The 19,259-nt window shown below is 45.1% G+C and overlaps 1 protein-coding gene across 2 annotated transcripts in view; it reads left to right on the top strand.

Annotated features, from left to right (window-relative positions):
- The first annotated feature begins 1,025 nt into the window (after positions 1–1,025).
- Positions 1,026–19,259, top strand: part of ASTN2 (astrotactin 2) — a 669,461-nt gene continuing 651,227 nt past the window's right edge. For both annotated transcript variants that reach the window (XM_079961923.1, XM_079961924.1), the window contains exon 1: positions 1,026–1,765. In XM_079961923.1, the coding sequence (XP_079818049.1) occupies positions 1,201–1,765 (565 nt within the window). In that variant the 5' untranslated portion in view covers positions 1,026–1,200. The remainder of the gene's footprint in view (positions 1,766–19,259) is intronic.

A 19,259-nucleotide genomic window follows, 5' to 3' on the forward strand; every position in this document is an offset into this window, starting at 1 on the left:
TAAAGGGCTGTGTGTATCTGATGAATGCCCCCTCAATATCATTAACAATAACTAACAGAGGTGTGGTATTTTTGACCCCCAAGCTCCCCATGTTACCCTAGTTATTGTTAATAATAATAGTTATTATTATTTCTTTTTGTGAGCAAAGATGTGTTTTATGTTCCTTTTTTTTTTTTTTGAGCTGTGCATTACTCCTAAAAAGCACATTTACCGGTATATTTATGCAAAGGGAACAGAATCTAAAAAGTCAATAAAAGTTGGAAATCTTTCAAGCTCAGAGTTCTTCGAATTTCTTTTAACTCTTCAAATGCTATACACACACAGAGCCTAATTGCTAATATTACTAATTACGGCGAAACATGTTTTCTCTCTCTCTCTTGTGTGTGTGTGTATCACCTAATTACTAATATTATTACTAATTATTATGATTTTAAAACACATTTGCCTTCTTGTGAGGGGGAGGCAGGATATATTACTAATATTCATTATGATTAAACGTCTTTCTCTCTCTCTTGTGTGTATACGTACATCCTAATTACTAATACAGTATTAGAGTATATCTAATTATGATGATTTTTAAACAGGTTTTCTTTCTCATGTATGTGTGTGCGGGGGAGGCATGATATACAGCCTAATTACCTAATATTAGTGCCAATTATGATTAAATACATTTTATTTACCTTGTGAATATGTGCGCGCAGACACAGCGCCTAATTACTAATATTATTACTAATTACTATGATTTTAAAACACGTTTCCTCCCTCTCTCTCGTTTGTGTATGTGTGGAGCCATGAGGCGGCCAGTCACCCAGACTGCGCTTTAAAGTTGGGACCTGTCGAACGCAGCGTGTTTTCGCGCGGCTCAAAAGTAACTCGCTTTGATTTTGGAAGCAGGTCGCTCGCGAAGCGGCGGCAGCGGCCAGAACCAGAGCCAGCGCGCGAGGCGGAGCCAAAGCCGCGGCGGCGGCGGCTGCCGAGCTGGGGGGCGGCTGAGTCGGGGGCGGAGCAAGGGCGGGGAGGAGGCAGGCGAGGCAGGCTGTGCCCGGCAGGCGAGTCGCTCGCGTCGGCTGCTGCTGCTGCTGCTGCTGCTGCGACGTCCTCCTGCTTTCTCTCGCTCCTTCTCTCTCGCTCCCTTGCTCCCTCTCGCTCCCCGGGTCCGAGCCACCTCCTCGCGCGCCCCGCGCCCCGCTCCGCTCGGGCATGGCAGCCCCTCGCCCCTTGCTGCTCCGCCGCCGCCGCCTCCTCCTGTTCCTGCCCGCCGCTTGCTCTTCCCCGTCGGCGGCCGCCGCTGCGCCCGCCGCCTCGGCTTCCTTCTCTTCGTCGCCTCCGCCGCTACTGCCGCTGCTGCTCCTGCTGACCAGCGGGCCGGGCCCTTCGGCGGGGGCGGCCGCGAGAGTAGAACCGGGCGGAGGAGCTGGCGGAGCCGGCGGGAGGAGCGGCGGAGCTGGCGGCGGCAGCCCGTGTCGGGAGAAGACGGTGACGGTGTCTACTCTGCCGGTGCTGAGGGAGAGCGACGTCGCCTGGAGCAGCGGCGGCGGCGGGAGCAGGAGCCCCCCGGTCGGTTCATCCTCGGCAGCGGCGGCCCCGGCTGCCGATTCTTCCTCTTCGTCGTCGTCTTCCTCGGCTGCTGCTGCCGCCGCCGCCTCACCGGGCTCGTCGCCCCCCGCGGACTCGCGGCTGCTGCTCTTCGTACGGACCGAGCTGCCCGGGCGCGTTGCTGTGCAGGACGACCTGGACAACACCGAGCTTCCCTTCTTCACGCTGGGTAAGGTGGCGGGGGAAAGCGACCCACAACTTGGATGGGTGGGAGGGGAAAGGGGGAGCGGGGTGGGGTGTTTGCCTAGAGGTGCCTCCGTCCTGCCCTCTTCGCCTTCTTTGTGGGAATTTATATCTGCCTGTCGGGAGCTCCTGCAAAAGTTGTTAGGCGACCCCCTGGGGTGGGGGGGGGGAAAGAAGCATCTCTTTCTCCCCCTCCCCTTCCCCGCAATTTATGGAGGTAGCGCATGCGACCCCTGGGATGGGGCAAAAAAGAGCTCCTCTGCTTTTTGTGGGATTTCTTTCTTTCTTTTCTGTCTATCTATCTATATCTATCTGGTGATGCAAAAGTAGTTAGGCGACCCCCTGGGATGGGGAGAGAAAGATGTTTTCTACCCCAAATTTGTGGGCATGAAGAGACTACTGAGGTCGCACATAGGACCCCCTGGATAGGGAAATAAAGACTTCCTCCTCCCACATCGCTTTATTGTGGGGATTTATATCTATATCCTCAGGGTAGGGATATAAATAAGCTTTCCTTTCTCCCCACCCCTCCAATTTTTTTGTGGGCATGAAGAGAGTATGGAGGTAGTACAAGCACATACGACCCCCAGGATGATGCAAGAAATACATCCCTCCTAGAGGTGGGGGCATAAAAGGAACTGCAAAGATTGACCCCCCTCACCTTCCTCCTCCCATTGGGTTGAGGGTAGAAAGGGATGTATTCCCCCTGACCCCTTGGTGAGCATGGAGGGTTTGTAAAGGTAGATAGGTTTTCCCTCATGACCACACACAATATGGGGATAGAAAAAAGAGTCCCCTCCTTATGGATGTAGCAGGAGTACAACACCCCCAAAAGGGGGGGTGTAGAAAGATGCCCACAAAAGGGTTGCTCCCTCCTTTGGGGGCATGCTGGGAGTAGAACATGGATGCATGCTGCCTCCACTTTTTTGAGCCTGGAGAGCTGAAAAGGTGCTCCTCTTGGCATGAGGAGGCAGCAAAGAAAGGCGGGCATACCCCCTTCCCACCCAGAAGGGGTGGAACAGGGTGCTGATACCCCCCTCCCAATGAGGGAATGCAAAGTAGAAGGGTGGAAAGAGATCTGCCTGCTTTCCCTGAAATGTCTCTTGGGGAGGAGGGTGTAGTGTGCTACCATTACTCCAGGTGCTGTACAACTGAAAAAACAAGAACAAGTCCTTTACGAGTTACTTGCAACTGAATGTTCAGAGAGGGAGTAGGTGATGTCTGGAGCGAGGTGAGCAAAAATGTATAGCAAATGTGAGGTCTACTCCACAGAACTGCAGGTGCTCCTTGAAAGGATGCACTGGAATGGGGATGTGAGATGTAGTGGATGACAGTGCCTAGTATTGTGCTAGGTGCTGTGCATCTTAATTATACGAACAAGCAATTGCTAACACCTTATTGGAATGGCTTCAGCTACACAAATAATATTCCTGTAACGGCTTATTGGCTAACACACTGGGGAGCAGGCGCCCAATTGTCCAGTGATGGTTGGGGTGTGCAAGGCTTACCATACTTGAGTTGTGACTTTTCTACCCCCAACTTTCCCAGTGGGAACATACATTGGAAGATAGGTAGGCTTATCTCATCTCCATGTGAATAGGCATTGGAACAGTGGGCTGGAATGAAGGGGCAACATTAATATTGTGCCGGGAATTGTAATTAAAAGCAGCCAATTGCCTGCCTAGTTGCATACAAAAATTTGCCCACTAGGACTAGGAGAGAGACCCTACTTTGGGGGTGGGGTTGCAAGTTTACTATGATGGGTTGCAAAAGAGATGCCCCATGGGCACACTTACTGGGAATGGGAGAAGATCATGAGTAGTGAATGCCCAGCACATAGGATAAATGGATTTGTGTGTGGGGATAACACAAGGGAAGGCATGGGGTATTGAATGGCATACTTTGCAGGAAGCATTATATGTGCATTTAGGCAGGCGAAAACAAGATTCAGCAGTGGGTGGGAGGGCAGTGGCATATATTAGAAAAACCATTCAGGAGGTACAGTAGGTGGCCAGATGAAGGAATTGTGTACACTGGTGAGTAGAATAGGAGAAGTGCATGTCTTGAAATGGTGCCTTGGAGGGATGCTCATGTGCTGATGGCTGGAAGGATGCAGTGCTGTGTTTCTGGTTTCACAGACAAGAAGCTTTTTGGAGAAGAAGGGCATTGGATGAAGAATATGTTTCAGATGGCAATGGAGTAGAAGGATGGCAATGGAGTAGAAGGAGACACTGGGCCGGGGTGACCCTTCTGTAGATTGAAGGGAGCACACCATAGCACAGTAGCGAGGGGTGGGTAGGTAGGTGGTGGGAGACAGAGTGAGAGATAGTATAGAAATGAAATACTAAATAATAATAATATTGATAATAATACTCACTGATAGGTGAAGAGGATGCTTTGGAATACTTCATCAGGGTTTAATCAATCCTAAAGTGATGGAGAACCAGTTGCAGATGTTCCTTAGATAAAGTGACACATTGATAGGAATGGGTAGGTTTGGGAAGAAGTGATGATAACAGCCGTGGAACAGCCCGCTGCAGCAATTTCTTTGGCAGGAAAGAAGGAGATGATGTACTAGGATGCAATGTGCAAAGTACCAGTCATGAGAATGTCCTGGGAATGGACGTGAATGCATAATATGACGGCCCTGTGGGGTAGCATACCAGGCATGGAAGTTAATCAGGTAGGGAAAGAGCCAGTTGCAGACTACAGCAGGAGAAAGGGGGCTGAGATCCAAGACCTACGGTAGTGTAGGAGGAGCTGTGTGTGTAGATTGGGAGGGGTGGGAAGAGAGGAGGAGTTATCTTGAACATTTCTGGGACTATGGGAAATTTTTCTAGGTTGCGAGGGCTAGTCCAGGTTAGGAAGCATAGAAAACCCACATTAAAATGTTGTGCAGCTTGTCTGCATTAGATTGTATCAATAGTCTATAAACATTTAAAATTTTTTCTTTACTTAGGGCAAACTAGCCACATTAAAAGCTGTGTAATGTGATTATTATTTTTCTTTTTCTTTTTGCTAGGATGTTATAAATAAATAATAAATAAAATAAAAAGAGAATATTTTGCTGCTTGAACAACCCCTCATGTACATTTGGAAAACCTTGCGGTGGATCTAAATAAATAGTACTCAGAATAAGGGAGGTAAATGCAAGTTAGCTGTGCTCTGGAGAGTGGCAGAGGGTGGGATGGAATTTGGAATGGTGGTGGTGGTAAGGGATTGTCTTTGCAACGAATTCTTGGTGGCACCACCATGGACCAAAGCAGAATGACTGAGAATTGTGGAGCGGGTAGGCATTGAGGGTCAGGAGAAAGGTGACTGTGCTCCAGTGAGTGAGAATGTTATGAAAGGTTATTCTAAGATGTGTGGCCTGGAGGCTTGCTTCAGTTGAGGTTGGTGTATAGGGGAACAATAATGAGACTTGTTTGATTGGTATTCTGTAGAATATGAATAGGATTCTAAGCATGTGCTCTAGGCAACAGTGGAGAGGCTGGGATAACTGCTGGCAAAGCTGCTGGACAACTTGTTCTTCAAGTTGCTATCCCTGACTTCTGGTTTCTTCTGCTCCTGGTTAGGACAACTAAGAGTGCTAACACTATTGATTGACTGTTAATGATTTGGCTTATGCCTTATTTCTGTTGGGGGGGGTGAAAGAGAGAGAGAGAATGCCTTGGGCAGAAACAAGTTTATCAATATGATTTCCATACAGTTTCCAGAGCTTTGCGATGGGTTCATTTGGAGATGCTAAGCGGTTTATGGGTTTTCTTGCCATCTCCTATTCCTCCCTTGCAGTGTGTGCTGGACTGAGTAAATTGTCATTTCCATCCCTCAAGGATTGTTACCTTTGTCCCTGTGGATGTTTAAATTTAGGCCACATCTTCAAATGGAAAGTATCTTCCCTCTTCCCTGCCCCCTTTCCAAGCTGCCAAACACTTTGAATTTTGTAAAAAGACATTCTTTATGCTGAGGCAGGAGTCTCTTTAGTGCTGCTGTCACTTTGCTGTGGCTTGATTTCCTTCTCTTGCAATTGATAGCTTAATTATCTTTTAGCGCTTTGTAATTTCCCCCCTTCCCTTCTTCTGCTTCCTGGTGCGTTCCATGTCCCCCTCCTTTCTGTTCTCTTCGTCTGGTTTTGGAACAAGATCTGCAAACCTGCCCAGTATCTCTTGCTTTGGAGGAAACTCTGCTCATCTCCAGTGTGGCAGGTGGCATCCTTAAAAGACTCTGTTTTGAAGCTGAATGGTGGAGTATGAGAGTTGCGCAAAGATAAGGCTTTGTTCTAATAAGCATCTTGTATATAAATATTTTGTTCTGATTATTCTCATTCTAGTTGTCATGGTCTGTCACTTGAGTGTCTCTGTGTCTTTGCTCCAAGCTTCTAAGGTTCTCTCTAGTCTAGTGGGAAGAAGAGAAAGGAACAAACATCTGTCATCCTGTGTGTACCTTGTTGCTCTTTGCTCTAACATGGTGTGTTCTTGCCAGGCCTTGTCAAGGTTGTCGTGTGTATCATAGCTAACTTGTTATCCTCACTAAAAGTAAACTGTTTAGAATTCTGCATCCAGAAGCAGGCTCTCTGCTCTGGCAGAACAGCAAAGGCAGTCTGTTGATCTCCACACAGCTCCTCTTTTATCTACCAGCTTCTTCCCCTCACTGACGCTTCAAAACCTTGCTGTAATTTGTGGATCTGCTTGGCTTTGTGCTGCCACTGATTGGTGCTTAACTAGCTGTGGTTGTGAGTCCCCCTCACATGTCTTGCATAAACTTAAATGTGTCAGGCTGTTGTGTAGGTACACATATATGCCTGAAGTGCAGCTGTCCTAGGCAGTCTTTAGAACACTGGCTTTGTTTTTTTAAGCATTTTTTCCCTTTGATCATGGAAAGTATAATGCTGATGAAAAATACAGATTTCTCCACACTGGGGTCCTTTTAACCCTTCCCCAGTGATTTTAAATGCTGTTTTGTTTTGTTTTGTTTTTATTTTAAAAATAATACAAGAATCGCTAAGTAGAGCTTTCTATTGAATGTGTTTCTCTCACTAAAAGCACAATTTTATACTCTCAGTTACACTGGGTGATGAGGTTGCAGGATTGACTGAAAGGCCCGTCACGCTGTTTGAAGTGGATTGAGTACAGTGGTACCTCAGGTTACAGACGCTTCAGGTTACAGACTCTGCTAACCCAGAAATAATACCTCAGGTTAAGAATTTTGCTTCAGGATGAGAACAGAAATCGTGCTGTGGCGGCATGGCAGCAGCAGGAGGCCCCATTAGCTAAAGTGGTACTTCAGGTTAAGAACAGTTTCATGTTAAGAACTGACCTCTAGAACGAATTAAGTTTTTAACCTGAGGTACCACTGTATGCCGCTATTGTGAAAGATACACCAGAGACTCACCATATAAGGTAGGGTTGCGGGCAGCACTAGGGTCTACCCTAACTCCTCTGATCATGGCCACGGCCGTGTTGACAGTGCACTGGACCTGGAGTATGACGTTGCCCTCTTACAGACTTCAGCAGAAAGGATATTAGCTGCCCCTGCATTGAGGGCCACCCCACCCAAGACATCACAACAGAGCAACTTTGCACATAGTCACAGCACTCTACCACCCATGGGTGTAGCCAGGGGGGGGGCAGGGGGACAGCTGCCCCCACTAAATCAAGTAAATCAATAAAAAATACTTAAATAACTGATGTTTTTATCCCCTCCCTAATATAAAGGCTGCCTCCTAACAGAAATCCTGGCTACACGCATGCTAAAAAGGTAAAGGTAAAGGACCCCTGACAGTTAAGTCCAGTTGCGGACGACTCTGGGGTTGTGGCGCTCATCTTGCTTTATTGGCTGAGGGAGCCGATGTTTGTCCACAGACAGTTTTTCTGGGTCGTGTGGTCAAGACTGAGAGAGCTTGGGAGGATCCTCTTTACTAGCAAGCTCTCTCTTCCTTTTCTTAGATCTTTCTAATACTGTATTGTAAGGTAAAGGTAAAGGGACCCCTGACCATTAGGTCTAGTCATGACCCACTCTGGGGTTGTGGCCCTCATCTCACTTTATTGGCCGAGGGAGCCAGCGTACAGCTTCCGGGTCATGTGGCCAGCATGACTAAGCCGCTTCTGGCGAACCAGAGCAGCGCACGGGAATGCCATTTACCTTCCCACTGGAGGAGTACCTATTTATCTACTTGCACTTTGACATGCTTTTGAACTGCTAGGTTGGCAGGAGCAGGGACCGAGCAACGGGAGCTCACCCCGTCGTGGGGATTCGAACTGCCATCCTACCGATTTGCAAGCCCTAGGCTGAGTGGTTTAGACCACAGTGCCACCCGTGTCCACCCATAAACCCCATGCTACCACTCCATAAACCCCACATGGGGAGATTGTAATTCAGATGACAGAACAGGCAGCTTCAGGTTATCTCTCCCTTTCTCCATGCTATGCACAATTAGGATTTTAAAGGAGAGAACTTTGATGAGAAACAGGGAGAAGAGGAACTGTCTCCAGAAAATAAGAAGAGCTCGCCAAAGGCCCGTCTAGTCCAGCCTCATGTTCTCACTGTGGCCAAGCCGATGCCCCAGTGGGAAGGTGACAAGCAGTGCTTCAGTGCAACAGCACTCTCCCCACTTGTGATTTCCCACAAACTGTTATTCAGACACCTACTGCCTCTGACAGTGGAGGTAGATAGAGGCGCCATCTCTGTTGCTGCGTTACCCCTGCCAAACACCTGATTCATCTGGTAGTGCAGCAGCAGCAACAATAACAAAACGTTTTTTATATTTATATTTTAATTTTGCTGCTGGGAGATTCAGGGGGTCAACAGGGTAGCGCAGCAGCAAAAGATGTGTATTTTGCTACCTTTCTACCTCAACAAACAGTTGATTCACCTGGTACAGCAGTAGCAGCAAAATCCTTGCTGACTCCGTGAATTATACGACCAGGTGGGTGACGATGCTAGGCACCAAAGGTGGCACATGGACTTCTTCATCCGGTTGCAAAAGGCTGGTTGCCGGTCGCAAAATGCAGCTGGCACCTGCTAATTTCAGACATTGCTTTTGCATGCATTGCAAATACTCATACCACTGAGCTATGGACCTTGCCAGGACTGTAATGCAGGAGAGGGGGGCGAGTGGCTCCAGAACAAGGACCAGACATGTCATATGCAAGCATATAAATGGGTGTGTCGTTTGAAATCTCTTGAGAATGCCTTGCCACAAGTCTTAAAAGTAATCAGTGCCCTTAGGCAGTTGAAGGTGAAACCTTGTGCTTATCCAGAGTCTGCCACATGAATTACTTTGGTGGTGCAGGCATGGCTAATTCAAATTCATTGCCATTTCTGCTCTTGCTAAGAGAAAAATGAGGTTTTTTGATACATAGGTTTTACTCGGAGGAGATCCATTAAAATGAATACATATAAGTTAGTTGCGGGACGCAGGTGGCACTGTGGGTTAAAGCCTCAGCGCCTAGGGCTTGCTGATCGAAAGGTCGGCGGTTCAAATCCCTGCAGCGGGGTGCGCTCCCGCTGCTCGGTCCCAGCGCCTGCCAACCTAGCAGTTCGAAAGCACCTCCGGGTGCAAGTAGATAAATAGGGACCGCTTACCAGCGGGAAGGTAAACGGCGTTTCCGTGTGCGGCTCTGGCTCACCAGAGCAGCGATGTCACGCTGGCCACGTGACCCGGAAGTGTCTCCGGACAGCGCTGGCCCCTGGCCTCTTAAGTGAGATGGGCGCACAACCCCAGAGTCTGTCAAGACTGGCCCGTACGGGCAGGGGTACCTTTACCTTTACCTTAAGTTAGTTGCATTCATTAATTTCAGTAAGTCTGCTCTGAGTAGGACCAACATTGAATACAACTAGCATTTGGAATTCACCATTCACCATGTGCATTACATGCCTGAGAACTGCTCAAATATGACCAAGCTAAGTTTTCTTGTTGCTTGCTTTGCACCTGAGCCATCTGTGAGAAGTGGAGAAACTTCTTTGTTTCCCAACCTCAGCACCACCTGATCCCTGCCTTGCTTGCTTCAGAAAGACTTCTTGGAACACTAATGTCCCAACAAATGAAACTGACTTGTAGAAAATGTAACTTGAAAAAAGAGACATTGCACATACTTTTGTAAACCAATAAATCTTTAATAAAAATACGTTAAAAAAAAGGAAAGAAAGAAAGATTGCTTTCAGCCTTTCTCAACCTGTGGGTCCCCAGATGTTGTTGAACTACAACTCCCATCACCCCTAGCTAGCAAGGCCAGAGCTCAGCGATGATGGGAGTTGTAGTCCAACAACATCTGGGGACCCACAGGTTGAGAACCTCTGGTAGATGCTGGATGAGAAGCGAAGGGGGTGGGTGTGAAACTCTGAGCGGAGGTGACTCCCTGCCCATCCACCAGAGTTGCATGGTCGGCTGTCTTGGGTAGCTGCCTAGTGGGAGCAAAGAGGAGCTGTGGTGTTTATGATGATTAGGACAGGCAAGAGGAGGTGTGGGGAAGAGCAAGCAGCTGCCTTTTCCCTCCCTCTGTCCCTCCCTCCATCCCTTTGAGTCCATCAGTCTTGGTCTCACCTCACTCATATCCACTGAGGGAGGGGTAGACCTTGCCTGTGTAGAGACACCAGTTCCACAGGGCTCAGACTCGCTCTTTCCTCAAGTTGTGAAATTCATTCCACCCACCCCATGCTCTTCCCCACAGCCTGTCTTCCTTGAACCTGCCAGAGGGATGGGCTTTGCTGCTGGAGCAGATTTTGTTGGGAGGAGGGGGAGACCCTGAAAGGAGCAGCGAAGAAGATGAGAAATTGGCAGTGTGAGCAGCAACTGTGTGTCTGCTTTGCTTGTTATATGTGTGTGAGAGATAGCAGAAGCCAATAGCAGCACTGCCTGCTTGCCTGCCTGCCTGTTTTAAGGGCTGAACTGAGGAGGGGGAGGCTCCAGTAAGCAGTTTAACCCTCGCCTGTGCAGCATTCAGCCAGCCCTGATCGGCCAGACAATTTTTGAACAGGGGATACCCAGAACACATAATATAAATAATGCAGTTAGGAAAATGACCAACATCAACAGGGAGAGTCTATTCCATAAATGGACTAACATTTTGGAGCACAGAATAGCAGGTGCATTTGATTTTTCATGTTTGTCCACAACATTAATGCTCAAACATTAGCATGTAGTATCAGTAGTATCAAAATTTATTTGGATCACAAACCAGCATAAGATGAAACATATGGATAAACTGAACACATAAGACTTAAAACAGATAAGGGATAAAAACTAATAATAAAAAGGTGATCATACCATTGTTGTTGTTGTTTAGTCATTTAGCTGTGTCCGACTCTTCGTCACCCCATGGACCAGAGCACGCCAGGCACTCCTGTCTTCCACTGTCTCCTGCAGTTTGGTCAAACTCATGTTAGTAGCTTTGAGAACACTGTCCAACCATCTTGACCTCTGTTGTCTCCTTCTCCCTGTGCCCTCAATCTTTCCCAACATCAGGGTCTTTTCCAGGGAGTCTTCTCTTCTCAAGAGGTGGCCAAAGTATTGGAGCCTCAGCTTCAGGATCTGTCCTTCCAGTGAGCACTCAGGGCTGATTTCCTTCAGAATGGAGAGGTCTGATCTTCTTGCAGTCCATGGGACTCTCAAGAGTCTCCTCCATGTGAGGGGGACTGCTGTCACCATCTGCAGTGATCATGGAGCCCAAGAAAGTAAAATCGCTTACTGTCTCCATTTCTCCCCCTTCTACTTGCCAGGAGGTGATGGGCCCAGTGGCCATGATCTTAGTTTTTTTTTTATGTTGAGCTTCAGACCATATTTTGTGCTCTCCTCTTTCACCCTCATTAAGAGGTTCTTTAATTCCTCCTCACTTTCTTCCATCACTTTGTGTCATCTGCATATCTGAGGTTGTTGATTTTTCTTCCTGCAGTCTTAATTCTGGCTTGGGATTCATTCATTCCAGCTTTTCGCATGAGGTATTCTGCATGTAAGTTAAATAAGCAGGGAGACAATATACAGCCTTGTTGTATTCATTTCCCAATTTTGAACCAATCAGTTGTTCCATATCAAGTTCTAACTGTAGCTTCCTGTCCCACATTAAGATTTTTCAGGAGACAAATGAGGTGATCAGGCACTCCCATTCCTTTAAAAACTTGCCATAGTTTGCTGTGGTCCACACAGTCAAAGGCTTTTGTGTCGTCAATGAAGCACAAGTAGATGTATTTCTTGAACCCTCTAGCTTTCTCCATAATCCAGCGCATGTTTGCAATTTGGTCTCTGGTTCCTCTGCCCCTTTGAAATCCAGCTTGTACTTCTGGGAGTTCTCGGTCCACATACTGCTTAAGCCTGCCTTGTAGAATTTTAAGCATACCATACATCTCTTAAAAAGATAAAGACAAGGACAAACGGTTAAAAGCGACTATAAGGGAAAGAATGTAAAGGAGCATAGGTCTTGCATTTTGGACCTTCAGTTTAGGCCTAGTTTGTGGCACAAACCATCCTTTGACGAATATCCATCATGGCAGCGCAAAATCTAGCAACTGAGTATGTAACATCTGGGTTTTTATCTTGAAGTAGTATGGAGGTATAAAGTTGTTCTGTACAACCTGGAAATTTATGTAGTACAGTCGTACCTTGGATCCCAAACGTCTTGCGAGTCAAACATTTTGGCTCTCAAACACAGCAAACCCAGAAGTGAGTGTTCCGGTTTGGGAACATTCTTTGGAACCCGAACATCCAACATAGCTTCCACGGCTTGCAATTGACTTCAGCCAATCAGAAGCCATGCCTTGGTTTCTGAACATTTTGGAAGTCAAATGGACTTCCGGAACAGATTCCGTTCGACTTCCAAGGTAAGACTGTATAGGCAAGATGAACCTCACTCGTGTATAGTATTGGCAGTGAAAAAAGGCACGTTCTGTTGTTTCCAGTTGCCCTGAGCCACATGGGTATTTCCTCTCCTCATACAGTGTCTTCCTAAAGAGGCCTTTCTGGATGGCTGAAGGGAGGGCTTGGCAATGGGCCAGAGTGAAAGCCCTTTGTTGTTTCGGAATTTCAAGGTTGGTATTAGGGAGGTGAGGTGTCTTCTGGTTTCACTGGTTAAAAATTTCAGGGACCTGACTATATCTGCTTGGCGTTTTGTATCTTCCACACAGTATTTAATAGGTTTTTTTGGCTGGTTCATACCCCATTTTGAGGATAAAGCAGATTTGGGGGACTTGGGGGCGAAAGGCAAAAGTGGGCAGAGCAACAAATTTACTTTTGTACAGCAGGCTAGTTTCTACACACTTGAACATAGCCCTCTTTATTTTTCATCCAGGTGAGCAAGAGGCATCATAAGAGTTCAAGGAGATACTCCAGCCAGGCAAATGTACTCAGTGAGGGTGTAAAGCTGCATTGGTAATGGATATGACCTGAGAAGAGGGTGTACACCAGGTGTGGGGAGAGTCCTGATGACCAAACAGAGACTTGGAGACCACATTTGGCCATATCCTAAATTTGCCAGTCTATTTTCAGAGGCACCCCCATCACAATCTTTTGTTGTTGTTGTTGTTTGCATATAAAGAAAAACATGACCCATCCTACACCGGAGTGAAATCTGTCTACTAATCAGGATCACTTTAGACTTATTCTCTACCCACAGGCATTAGGGGGGAAAGAGAAAGCTGCAATTATCCTCCACGTTTCAGAATAACATTGTGCTGATTCTGTTATGTGTGAAGCAGCCTTAAGCCTGACAGCATATGATGTGGCTTGCTTGTTACTAGGAAGCATGAAATGGCAGGCTGAGGTTGTCGTCCTGATACCAAGAACTTGTGTGCTTGCCACATTAAACTAATAAGACTTGAATCTGTGGGGACTGGGTTGCTTAGCCCAATGCAAAGAAATGCAGTTTCCTGGAGAATAACAGAAATATCACTTTAGAAAACGGCATCAGCTATTGCTGCCCTTGCAGTTGAGATAAATTCCTGTGCCAGGGTTTAGAGTCAGTCTTCTATAAATGTGTGCTGGCCATCACTACATCTTCTGTGAGTGTATTTCCTCATGGAAATTCTACTTTGTGAAGAAGCTTGCCCTTTTTTTGCCATTCATGGCATGATCTAGTGTTTTAGTATTGCAAGAGAGGAAGGAAAAAAGCCCACTCCCATTTGGTTGTTTCCACTTGATGCATACTTTAAAAAAATTCTATGATTCTTCATCTTATCTGCCTGAAAAGAATGGTTAGGGAACTTTTTTCTGAATTCCTCTGATGTCATCTGTTAGCAACCACTTATCAATAATGGTCAGGGCTGAAACCAATAATGGGCAGTGCCCACTCTTTTCTCTGTTTACTCTCTCTGCCCAACCCCTTTCCTTGCCATCTTCTTGAAATTAGGCCAAAAACTGCAAGTTCCCCATTTCTGCTTTTCAAATAAAATGTCCCGTATATTGAAACTTGTCTTCCAAGGGGGGTTCCTCTTGCCCATGAACCTTTTGGTTGCCCTTTTCTGTATTTTCCCCAACTTTACAATAACCTTTTTGAGATGTGAACAGAATTGTGCACAGTATTCCAAGTGTGGATGTATGAAGGCATTGCAATATTGGCTGTTTTATTTCCAGTCTCTTTGATCCCTGTCATGGAATTTTCCTTTTTTCACAGCTGCCAGGAGACACTGGGATGTTTTTGTTGAGTTATCCATTACAAGATCCTTTTACTGATCAGCCCACTGTCAGCTCAAAGTTTTAAGATGCATTACTTATATTTATTGTGCACTGGACTGCATTTCTCATTTTATGCCCATTCATATGTTTTAGAGAAGTCTTTATAGGGTGTGACCCAATCAGTTTATTGTTTGTACCAACATGAATATTTTTGTGCCCTCCCCAAAGTCTGCTGCATGCTGGCACACATAAACACATTCACACCACATCCCAGCTTGGTATTGCAGAGAAGAGTAGAAATAAGATTTCTTTTTAGTGTACAAAAGTGAGTGCAACAATTCAGGCATTACCTCTTGCTGTCTTGGTCTAGGATGCAAATAATTGATGACATGTCCTTTAGGGGCATCAATCATACCTTATCTCATAGCTGTAACTGTTGAAAAGTTATGACAGTTCTTTTTACTCATCACATGTCAGAGAAGTATTTTAGCCCACTAGGGGGTGTTGGTGACTGGATGGAAACGCTTCTACAAGAAGTTTTCAGCACTGAATTTGGCTTACAGTAGTTTTTAAATTTTTATTTTTAAGTAGCCCTTATGAGTGGGGGGATAATTATTCCAGCTAACCACCAGAGCCCAAAAATAGCTTTGTGGATGTTATTGCATGATTACTGCAGGGGATCTCTGTCAGAAAACCCTGCTCCTGACTTCGTTTTCTTAGTCTCCTGGGGGCTGTTAAAATACGTATGTGGTCAGCCTTTTTTTTTGCCCATGGAATCATCAGCTTTCTGTGTTCTCCATAAACTTGCCTCTCTGTTCTGCTCTATCTTGGTGTGGCTCCACTAAAAGAAAAGTTCACACTGTACAGTATAGAAATTGGAGAAACAAACTTTGTTCACTACGTTTTGAGTTCATACCAAAAAGTGTGCTTTTGTTAGATAGATGTAAGAGACTGCTCCCCTCCCTATAAATGCTTATATATGTTTCCTGTAGCTCAGGATGCACTGATATCTTGCCGTGCATATCTTTTTTCTATCTTTTGTCATTTTCATCACCATAAAAGACTGCTGGCTCTGATCTTTAGATCTTTTATATGAGAAGGTCTCTACTCTTTCAAATATATATCGTAATTTTGTCGGCAGCCATAATATTTCTTTCGTATTATTCTGTACCTACCTTATGTTCCATCTCATTTTCTTGAACTATGAAATGCTAGGTTAGCAGAGCAGAATGTGAGTGTGTCACCAGCTTGCATGGGTGTTGTAAGGGTGTTTATCAATAAATTCACTTTGTAAATTAAAGGTAAATTTTCTGGGCTTGAATTCTGCTGTGTTGCGCAAGGACAACCTTCTGTCCTTTTAGGGTTGTTATCTGATATGAGTTGATGATCTGATAAGAGTGAGTATAGGAAACGTTTTCACAAGGGCCTGAATCCCCAACATAGAACTATACTACACTGCCAGTCAAGTACGCCACATAATCCCTTACAATGGGTACAGTTGGAGAGAGACATATTGGAAAACACACCCACCAAAGCATACCCATTCCTCCCAAACAAACTAAGGAAAATCCCCACAACATTAAACCGGTTCATGAAGACCATGCTTAAAGCATAGAAGGAAGAAGTAGGAAAACTGTCCCCAATCCCATCCCCACTAATCCCCCTGGTTCATCACCCACTATGCAGCACAAAATCTCCAGGTAAAAACCTGGCAAGCCAACGGCACAAGAAATACAAGACAAACTAAGGGACACCCAAATACCCTGGCTAACACACCACCAATTTCTTGCCCTCTTAAACAATCCAGTTGTAAAAGCACCAGCAACTAGATCCTTAACCACCTTTGAAAACATTCTCCTAACAGCAAAGGAACAAGGCAAGGGGATGGTATCCACAATATATAAAATATTGCTCCAAAGCCCCACAAACTCCCTCAATGCAATCAAAAAGCATGACATAGGCTATGAAATTAATCCCACCCAATGAACTGGAATGTGATCTAATCCTCCCTTTAGATCCATCTCAGCCAAAAGAAGGGAACTCATGCTGAAACTCACATACAGATGGTACTTAACACCACGGAAACTGGTGATACACCCAGGAACTTCACCAAAATGTCGGAGAAGCTCCACCTCCACAGGCACATACCTCCACATGTGGTGGGAATGCCCCAGAATCCAACCCTTCTGAACAACAGTCGTACAAGAGATATGCAAAATAATTAAAAAAGTATTAGAACTCACCCCAGAACTGGCCCTACTGAACAGTTTCCAAGATCATAATGACCACTCACATTACAAAGAGCTTATAACCCACCTACTCTCATCAGCCAGAAGCCTCATAGCCAGACACTGGAGAGACCTGTCAGGAGTGAACATGGACCACTGGTACCAAGTCATATGGGAAAAAGCCTACCAGAAAAAACTAACAAAAATTGAGACTGACACGGGGGCAAATAGAAGAGGATGCCTTCACCCCAGTATGGCTCCCCTTTATCACATACACAGCCCAACAAGACCACAACAACCCACCAACAACATATGAATGAATTTGGCTTACTTGACCCAACAAGCCCCTCCTCCTCACAAATGCAAACAAAACCCACTGCAGACAACTGCAGACAACCAATCACACGCTGCCCCCCAATACCTCTCACTATCAAGGAAATGTAACAAGCAAATAGAAAGAACCTACCCAGTTGACTCTGACACCCCCACTAAGTAGAAGAATATAAGCTTTACCACCACCCCTCTTCTCTTCCTAATCTTATACTGCATACAACACTAATGTCTTACAACAAATGTAACTGATCTGTAGAAAACACAACCTGAAAAGAGACAATACACTTACTTTTGTAAACTAAGAAAACCTTTAATAAAAATTATTTTAAAAAACAACAATAAGGGGCTGAATCCAATGATGCACATACAGATTTCCATTTGTACAATGGAACCTGCCTTTCCTCTCCTCTATCTCTGCACCTTCACAATCTGCGGTGGAGGGTCTTCCACTCCTCGAGAGCAGATTTATAGAATTCATTTATTTTTCAAAAACTTAACTAGCAAATGCAATAAAATGCAACAAATGAACATGTACATTGAAGCACAGGAAAGGTTAATAAATAATACAGAAATACAATGTAGAAGAAGGCACAATTTGTTTCGTTCAGTAAGCCTCTCTATAGTCCTCTGTGTGTTTGAGGTGGTTTTCTTGTATGGTTGTCATGGCATATATAGGAAAGAGGAGGAGGCCAAGATGCATAAAAAGTCAGTGGGTCTGAAGCTGGCTAGTCAGTTTTTCTGCTAACACAGCATTCCAAATATGGGCATTCCAAGAGCCAAGGGTTAGCCTTTCAGCAGAACACAATACCTGACAATTTCTAATTGTGCTGCTACCATAAGACAAACTATTTTTCATGACTTACATTCTAATTAAGATTGCCTCTGGAGAAGATTTTGAGGGTGGGGTGAGGCTGAAGGGGAGAGAAGGGAGAAGTTTGACTGTGCAAGAAGAAGTTGGTTATACTAGTAGAACAGCACGTTGGCTTACGACCCATGGCTAGTATTAAATACGCAGAATAGTAGGTAAGTAAACTCAATGTTTAAACTGACTCCAGATAGAAGTTTAGATGGACCTCTCATTAATTTGGATTCAAACAACTGCATAAATATTTCTGCATAGCTAAAGGAACTTTTGACAGCATCCAACTAAGTTCTGTTCCAAGTAGAGCGACTGAAATGTGGGCAGAGAGTTGTTACACTCAGTTCCTGCTCATCACCTCCCCAAATGAGGCGTCTGGTTTGCCACTGTGAGTTCGGGATGCTGGACTATATAGACCTTTAGCCTGATCCACCATACGCTCTTATGTTCTTAAAAGTATACCAAGATCGGTATTATTTGGCAACCACTTAAAAGACTCAGCATAGAATCCTAGCACTCCTGCTAGGGAACAGAGTGACTTCAGCTGAAAATTACAAACAAGGACAAAATTACAAACCTTGTAATAGAGGAGGGAGCACTCTTGGACACGCAACTCCATTGGTACAGCTCTTCAGACACAGGAATACATTATTTATAATTATATGGCATGAAGAGTCAAAGGCCTCTAGAGCTTTTGCCTGTTCCTGCAGGCTATTCTAATGTTCTTATTATGGCTACAACCCTTTGTGCTTCTTAAACAGTGACCAATTGGCATTTGCTTTTCAGAAAACTTTGAATTGAATTTCTTTATACTGGTGTAAATTGATAGAGACCTGATTAAGCATATTTCATTGACATATTTAGCATATATGTTTATATGTATATATGCACATAGACAGCTCTTACTGTCAGAAAGTTTTTCTGTATGTTTAGTCGGAATCTCCTTTCTTGTAACTTGAAGCCATTGGTTCAAGTCCTACTGTCTAGAGCAGGAGAAAACCAGATTGTTCCCTCTGCCATGTGACAGCCCTTGAGATATTTGAAGATGGTTTCATATCTCCTCTCAATCTCCTCTTTTCCAGGCTAAACATACCCAGCTCCTTCAAGTACTCCTCATAAGGCTTAGTTTCCAGACCCTTGATCCTCTTGCTTGCCCTCCTCTGCACACATTTTAGCTTCTCAACATTCTTCTTAAATTGTGGTGCCCAGAATTGGACATAGTATTCCAGGTGTGGCCTGCCCAAGGCAGAATAGAGTGGTACTATGACTTTCCTCAGTCGGGACATTTTACTTTTGTTGATGCAGGCTAGCATAGTGTTTTGGGGTTTGTTTGTTTTTTTAAAAAAATATTTGATTTTCAAAAATATAAACATACAAGAAAAAACAATTCAAAATCCAAATATCGAGATCACTCTGAATCTCCTGACTTCCCCCCATCCCTTCCACGCGTCCTATTGAT

Source organism: Podarcis cretensis, assembly GCF_951804945.1.
Source record: "Podarcis cretensis genome assembly, chromosome: Z".
Taxonomy (NCBI): domain Eukaryota; kingdom Metazoa; phylum Chordata; class Lepidosauria; order Squamata; family Lacertidae; genus Podarcis; species Podarcis cretensis.